The 8,357-nt window shown below is 44.5% G+C and overlaps 1 protein-coding gene across 1 annotated transcript; it reads left to right on the top strand.

Moving 5' to 3' along the window:
* The first annotated feature begins 6,046 nt into the window (after positions 1-6,046).
* On the top strand, positions 6,047-7,935 carry LOC129168008 (galactose-specific lectin nattectin-like). The gene is made up of 6 exons (XM_054752770.1): positions 6,047-6,082; positions 6,548-6,566; positions 6,647-6,726; positions 7,377-7,490; positions 7,669-7,795; positions 7,880-7,935. Exons 1-6 carry the CDS (start codon positions 6,047-6,049, stop codon positions 7,933-7,935), a joined length of 432 nt encoding a protein of 143 aa, XP_054608745.1.
* Positions 7,936-8,357: the final 422 nt, after the last annotated feature.

Here is an 8,357-nt window from a genome sequence, read left to right as displayed (position 1 = left end):
CCAAAGCAGTCCTGAAGTACTTGATCAGTTTCTTCATTCCACACTTTAACTGCTGTACTTACACGGGGAGCTTGTTTAAGAAGTTGTCTGTATGTTGGACAAAGGAATATAGAGATGTGGTCAGCCTTTCCTAAGTGGGGTCTTGGAACAGCCTTCAAAGCACCTTTCATGTTGCTGTAGACTTGGTCCAGGATGTTATTTTCCCTTGTGGGAAAGCTCACATGCTGGTAATATTTGGGGAGAACAGTCCTGAGGTTACAGTGGTTGAAATCGCCAGATATAATGAATACAGCGTCTGGGTGTTTGGTCTCGTGTTTATCAATGATGTCATGCAGGAGGCCTAGTGCGTTAGCCGTGTTAGCTCGTGGTGGGATGTAAACAGCAGTTAAATACACAGCGCTAAACTCACGAGGCAAATAAAAAGGTCTGCATTTCACCATCAGCAGCTCAATGTCCTGCGAGCAGTGCTTTTCCATCGTCTGTACGTCTGTGCACCACCGTTTGTTTACGTAAACACAGACGCCGCCACCTCTGTGTTTACCAGACGCTAAAGTCCGATCTCCCCGGTAAGCAGCAAATGATTCCAACTGGATCGCCGAGTCCGGTATATCCTCCGTCAGCCAGGTTTCTGTGAAGGTGAGGACACAGCATTCCCTGATCTCACGTTGACCTGTAATCCTTGCTCTTAGTTCGTCCATCTTGTTTTCAAGAGAGCGGATGTTGGCTAGCAGCAGGCTTGGTAGCGGTGGCCTAGTCGCTCTAGCTTTTAGCCTAGCATGCAGGCCGGCCCGCTTGCCTCGTTTACGCCTCGGATGCTTTGCTCGCCGGGTATTCAGCTGACCAGGCCCGCAGGCTGCTGCGTTCTCCCGGCGCAGAAGAAAGGCAAAGTCTGAGAGGCTAAATGAAAGTTCATGGTGAACCCTGCCGATGTTCAAAAGTGTCTCTCTGTTGTAATGTACTGCGTGAGTGTGTTGAATGTTCAAAATGAACAATAAAATAGCAAAAAATAGAAAAACACGGGAGAGTGTCACAGAGATGTCTGCCACGGAGGGCGCCATGTTTGATCTATATGTGCCCTGCCATTGGCTGGACACCAGTCCAGGGTGTCCCCCGCCTGTCACCCGAAGTCAGCTGGGATAGGCTCCAGCATGCCCCCACGCCCCTATTGAGGATAAGCGGCATAGAAGATGGATGGAACTAAAATGTCAGTGTTTCTCTTATTGAAATGGTATTGCTGGATAAGGTGTTTATTTCCAAAGCAACAGGGGTCCACAGTGCAACTGAACTGTAATGAATGTGTGATGTCCAGAATGACATGGAAACAATGTCCTATGAGTCATGTTCATGAATAAGAACCATGACCCCCACCCTGATGACGTGTTTATTATCCTGTGACATGTTGCTTTAAGGCGGCTATCGTTGCAGGCTGCACTTGTCGAAGACGCTGCACAGGCGACTGGAAGCATCCTGACCTGATAGCCAACTGGTAGGTAAGAACTATTATTGCTTCTAAAGCAGGGCTTGCCAAACCTTTTCCAGCCAGGGCCACAAAGTGAAACTTTATTCTCTTCTGACTTTATTCTTGTAAGATTGCTGCTGATTGGGTAGTGGCACACAGACCGCCTGTTGGACACCCCTGTCCTACAGCACTTTGGGGATGAGGCTTGTATGCTGAATGAGTGCATTTTTTGATTTTAAATGATTTCAAAGTGATGAAAAAGGAGCTAGAAGAAGGCAACTGAAGTGGGGGCTACTGAGGGTCATCTGGAGGATGGAGTGCCCCATTGAGTCCACAATCACGTTTCAGCCAATTGACTAGCAGTGTTGTTTTTAGCTGGAAGTCTTAGTCTTTTGGAGCACATGTTAGTCATTTCTACATGGGACAGTTTTAGTCCAATTTTAGCGCTTGACAAAATAAAAGCACTAGCATGTTAAGGAAGTAAAATGGCCTTAACTGTCAAACAAGTAAAACGAAACAAGGATTTGAACCACATGACTGGCACCCACCCTGGGCTTCAAACAGCGGTGTCCAAAGTGCGGCCCGGGGGCCATTTACGGCACACAGCTGATTTTTTTTTTATTTGAATATTAGGAAAATAAAGTCCAAATATTATGGGAATAAAATGATAATATTTTGAGAAGAAAAGTTCTGATGATTATTTAAGACAAAAGTTGGAAGTGGAAAGTGGAAATTTTAAAAAAACAAAGCTGAGGTCCACTTTTTTCTTGAAATAAATTATATGCCGTATTTTCACGACCACAAGGTGCACTTAAAAGTCTTAAATTTTGTCCAAAATGGGCGGGGCGCCTTATAATGCGGAGCGCCGTATGTGTGTACCGAGTTCCAAAATCTGTAAGTGTTGCTGCGTGACTTTTATGAGCGCTCCGCTCGACTGACTGGGAGCCTGCCGACACGCTGCTTGTATAGAGGAAAGGAAAGGTGGACGTGACTGAGGACGCTAAAGGCACGCCCCAGTAGTTATAGAAGTATATTTTTATTATGAAATGGCGCCATCTATCCATCCAACTACATCACAAACATGGACGACGTGCCGCTCACTTTCCACATCCTGGTGAAGCACACTGTAGAGAAGACCAGCACGGTAGCGATACACACAACGTGACACAAGAAGTCGGCTTTTACTGTTGTGCTTGGTTGCCATGGTATTGGACAGAAACTGCTACCTGTGGTAGACGCTGACGCTGCCTAAAGAAAAGTTTCCAGCCGGACCAAAGCGGCTGGAAGGAGAAAATGGCTGAGTGAAGTGTACGGAAAGAAACCGGATGTTTTTTCACACGCGTCACCACAAATGAACCTGGAGCTTAACATCATTCCGGGAGGCTTGACGAGCGAACTCCAACCGCTGGACATCGGTGTAAACACGGCGTTTAAAGTTACGTTGCGAGCGCCGTGGGAGCGATAGATGACAGCTAGCGAACACTAGAATGCAGCGCCGTGCTAGTTTCGCCACAATTTGTGAATGGATGTAAACACGGCGTTTAAAGTTACATTGCGAGCGGCGTGGGAGCGATGGATGACAGCTAGCGAACACAGCTTCAGTAACACTGGGAGGTAGCGCCGTGCGAGTTTCGCCACAATTTGTGAATGGATGTAAACACGGCGTTTAAAGTTAAGTTGCGAGCGGCGTGGGAGCGATGGATGACAGCGAGCGAACACAGCTTCACTAATGGATTGTGGATGTTTGGGCTAACGTGTCTGATGCACTGTTGTTCGAGCTTTCACAAAAGCCAGCATCATTTCTGAGGCGCCGCACGGCAACGAGACTGACTGACAATGACGACAAGGAACCTGGCGTGTTTGACGGAGAACTTGCCCCGCTCTTCATTTGGGATATAAAAGATGAGGACATTGATGGATTTGTGGATTGGGATTTATAAAAAATAACGTGAGTACATTGTTAAATACTTCAATAAAGTACAACCCAACTCAGTTTTGCTCTCGCTGGCTTTTTAAAAACATACAATAGCAAGCATGATAGCGTATTGTCTCGTCGTTCCCCGGCGTGCTTTGCGGTAGTGTTTTGGTGCGTCGCTGGGGAGCACTTCCTGTTCCCCAGCGTGCTTTGCGGTTGTGTTTTGGTACAAATGCTCTTAAAGTTACATGTTTGAGTTACATAGTTGTTAGTTATTGTTCTGCAAAAATAGAGGGAATGTCTTGTCTGTGTTTGCGTTGCTGTGTGATGTTTTTAGTTGTGCACCATGAGACTGTTTTGTTGATGACCATCCTGATTTCAAGTGGGCTTGTCAAGTGTTACCATGCATACCTGCGCCCAATAGCATGGTGCGCCTTGTGTATGTGTTAAATACAAAAATAGCACCTGTAGCTGAGACTGCGCCTTTTAATACGGTGCGCTTTATGGTCGTGAAAATACGGTGTATATACTGTATATACTGTGTGTATATATATATATATATATATATACACACACATATAGAGGAAAAGGCTTCTTGAGACGTCATCCGTACTTCTGTGAAGAAGGTGTCGGTCCGAAGAGCTTCGTCAGTGAACTAATAAGTGCTGGTAGCCTAGGCCTTAAATACAGTAAGAGTGGGCGGAATTGGTGTGCCAACACCCTCCTATTGGTTCGTTACACTAAGCCTGGGCGGAGTAGTAGTATAATCCTACCCTGCTATTAACACCTCCGATAAAAGGGAAGTGTCGCTCCCTGAATTGGGTATGAACGACTCTGATACTGGCTCGTTAGCATCTATTGTTCTGGCTCGGCCCTGGCTCCACCTCATTTGCAAGACTAAGAGCTGTGGAAACAAAGCAATGTGGTCTATTCCATCCACTGTAAAGATGAGGAATGCAAAGAGCACTACATTGGGGAAACTAAGCAAATGCTCCAAAAAAGGCTTTATCAACATCGCAGGGACAATTCTAGTGGTCCTCAATCAGCAGTACATCTACACCTTAAAGCAACCAATCACTCTTTTACAGCGAGGTAAAGATTTTGGGCAAAGAAAACAGATGGTTTGAAAGAGGAGTAAAGGAAGCTATTTTTGTCAAACAACAGAACCCATCATTGAATCGGAATGGTGGTTTGAGGTTTAATTTGGACCCTGTGTTCAGCAGGTTACTGAGACCAAAACCCACAGCTCTTAGTCTTGCAAATGAGGTGGAGCCAGGGCCGAGCCAGAACAATAGATGCTAACAAGCCAGTATCAGAGTCGTTCATACCCAATTCAGGGAGCGACACTTCTCTTTTATCGGAGGTGTTAATAGCAGGATAGGATTATACCACTACTCCGCCCAGGCTTAGTGTAAGGAACCAATAGGAGGAAGGTGTTGGCACACCAATTCCGCCCACTCTTACTGTATTTAAGGCCTAGGCTACCAGCACTTGTTAGTTCGCTGACGAAGCTCTTCGGATGAGGAGCGAAATGTCCGACACCTTCTTCACAGAAGTACAGATGACGTCTCAAGAAGCCTTTTCCTCGATGGACAACTCCTGTACGACAGAGCCTACACAGACACACATACAGTATATATGTGTATATATATGTATATATGTGTATATATATACAGTATACTGTATATATATACAGTATATATATACAGTATATATATATACAGTATATATATATATATATAATTTATTTCAAGAAAAAAGTGGACCTCAGCTTTTTTTTTTAATTTCCCAATATATCAACTTTTGCCTTAAATAATCATCAGAACTTTTCTTCTCAAAATATTATATATATGTGTGTATATATGTGTATATATGTGTATATATATATATATATATACACATATATATGTGTGTATATATATATACAGTATACACATATTACTCAGGCTGCAGCATGTGAGGAACAGTAAAGGGGAAATGCGTATTCAATGGCAACCTGTATTTAAATTATGAATATAGAATGGATTGAACCAGCTAACCTGACAGGCTCCTGTAAATAAATAGAAAATAGAAGCTAGTGGAGTTGTTGATCAAGTGTCCTCTTCCCTCTTCTCAGGTACAGGCAGTCTCGCAACAAGCAAAGCAAGCTAGACATACCGTGCAAGATGCCTCCTAAGACCTTTACCATCCCGGTGGCCATCATCCTCTTGGTCTTGATCATTGGACTCACCTGCATCTTCACCTTCATTCCATTGGCACCGCCGAACGTGCAGGATCAGCCAGAACCTAACGAGCAGGATCAGCCAGAACCTAAGGTGCAGGATCAGCCAGAACCAAACGAGCAGGATCAGCCAGAATCTAACGTGCAGGAACAGCCAGAACCAAACGAGCAGGATCAGCCAGAACCTAACGTGCAGGATCAGCCAGAACCAAATGTGCAGGATCAGCCAGAACCTAAGGTGCATGATCAGCCAGAACCAAACGTGCAGGATCAGTCAGAACCTAACGTGCAGGATCAGCCAGAACCAAACGTGCAGGATCAGCCAGAACCTAAGGTGCATGATCAGCCAGAACCAAACGTGCAGGATCAGCCAGAACCGAACGAGCAGGATCAGCCAGAACCAAACGTGCAGGATCAGCCAGAACCAAACGAGCAGGATCAGCCAGAACCAATGACCGGCCAGAACAGTGCAGGATCAGTGAACGAGGTAAGAACAACTGATCTTGTAGAATTCAGCTAAAAACAGCTAAAATGAGAAGCCGCCTTCAGCAGGGTATGTGAGACAAACGATGTACCGACTGACACAAGGGTGTCCAAAGTGCAGCCTGGGGGCCTTTTCCACCCCGTGGCACATGAAGAGGTCAAAGTTGCAATCTAATCTAGTTATTTTATGAGAATAATGTCATCCTGAGGAAAAGTAACATCATTTTAGTAGCATTAAGCTAAAATATTCAAAAGTTGGCATTTTTGCAAATGAGGTTGCGTAAAAGTTCTGTTAGTTTTCAGGAAATGAAGTATAAGACAGAAGTGAAGAGCGTTGTCAATTGAGCATGTCCAAAAAGGTTGCTAGGATGTTAGCCTTCACAAATGTGGGCTATCACTGACACTGAAATCAAGTAAAGCAGAAGATGAGCTGCAGTTGAATAATCATTGTTTTGTTTTACATTCACAGCCTCAGCTGGTCCATAAAGGTTAGCATGCCAATCAATTTAAGTCTAAGAAAAATAATGTTCCTGTTGTTTGATACCTTTTCTTCATCTTTCATCTTCAGTTTGCCCTTCACCATGGATTAGCCATGACAATCGCTGTTTCCTATATGAGAGTGTCGACAAGACATGGCATGATGCTGAGGTATGCCAGCCTTGATAATCCTTGAAATTAAAACCTGCAAAAATATTGGCTTTTAGCACTCATTTTTATACATCCACACTGTTACAGCACGCACGCACACACGTATCATTTTAATATGCAACGTAGCCTTGAAGCAAAAGCATTTACTGCATGCTTTGAATGGGAAACAGTAGCAGCAGACTGATCTAAAAGTCACAAATGGAAGAATAGTCCAAATAGAAATCTTAGCATTCGATTGCGCTAGTGTACAGCAAGTAGAGGCCCTTTCTTCTGGGGTGGGGACATGACATGGCACCACAGCTGTCCAACTCCAGTGGATCATCCCCACGTCATTCCCTGACGCTGGGAACACCAAGCTTCATCAAGCACTCAGCTGCACACACACTGCCACTTCCATAGTATCATTCATAGTAGCCATGCCAGACCTCACAACCTGATGGGCTTCTGTACTCACCCCCAAACCGCTCATCTCCTCACCTTTCATCTCAAACTTAAGCATAACATGCATTCCATTTGAAAGCGCATGCAGAGCTGGATAAAGATGCTGGATGTTACTTCCAACACAGCTACCGCCGTCTAGTGGAGCTCATCAGCGGTTACCTACAGCCATGGTTCATGCCAGTCTATGCCGTCCTCTGTTGCTTTTTCAGAAGCACTGCGTAGCTCAGGGCGGACACTTGGCCTCAGCTCACAGCCATGCCACGATTGAGTTCTTCCAGGGATTGATTCCTCGGTATGGTGTTTGGATTGGGGGCCACAAAGAGGTGGGTGATGAATGACCACAAGTTGACCAAGACATGCTGTTAATATAACGTGTGTATTGGACATACCAACATGTACGTCCATGTTAGTTTGGGCTGAAATCCTCAATGAAGATGCCATTTTTCATCTTGGAAAAGTAGCTCACAAGACAAATGCTCAGCACTGCTCTTTATTTTTCAGAACGATGTGTGGAAATGGGCGGATGGTTCCCAGTTTGATGTGAAGCCGTATCACGAGAACAGGACACATGCTAGATGGCAAAAATACCACCCCTACGACGAGGATTGTATGGAGCAATATCGCTTTAGTAAGACTGCAGAAATGCATTCATCATTTCTGAACATTTTAACAACCCTTCATCTTGTAACGTTTTTACCTGATCTCTTGACAGGTTTACTCCAGAGTTCTGCATGCATTTACAGGCAAGCATTCATTTGTCAGAAGTGATGGGATGGTCTCGGCTGGGTGATCCGGCTGCTCCTTCAAAGACGCCGGTGCTGAAAGATCACCACTCTGCGTTAATTGGGTTGCTTTCATGAATGGTGATCATAATCGGTGTGCACATGATCCCAAACAATCCACAAAACACCAATTTACAAACTAAGGCTCGAACTATTTGCAGTTCAGGAGCTAACACAATCAGGAGAAAATGAATCCATCCAAAACAAAAGCACATTTTCGACAACATATTTAGAAGCAACATCCTTTGTTCACATTGAATCACTTATTGAACTCAGCTAAAATGCTGCTACCTGGCAACACCACCATTTTTCTCAACAAGAGGGCAGATAAAACACACCGAAAACAAAACAGCAAAAATTAGAAAAAAAGTCCTCACTCACTTATTCTACAAGAATTAAGTAGAAAAA

The sequence above is a fragment of the Dunckerocampus dactyliophorus genome, chromosome 2 (assembly GCF_027744805.1).
Source record: "Dunckerocampus dactyliophorus isolate RoL2022-P2 chromosome 2, RoL_Ddac_1.1, whole genome shotgun sequence".
Lineage (NCBI taxonomy): Eukaryota > Metazoa > Chordata > Actinopteri > Syngnathiformes > Syngnathidae > Dunckerocampus > Dunckerocampus dactyliophorus.
The sequence above is the reverse complement of the archived record's forward strand: the minus strand, read 5'-3'. Positions and strand labels throughout refer to the sequence as shown.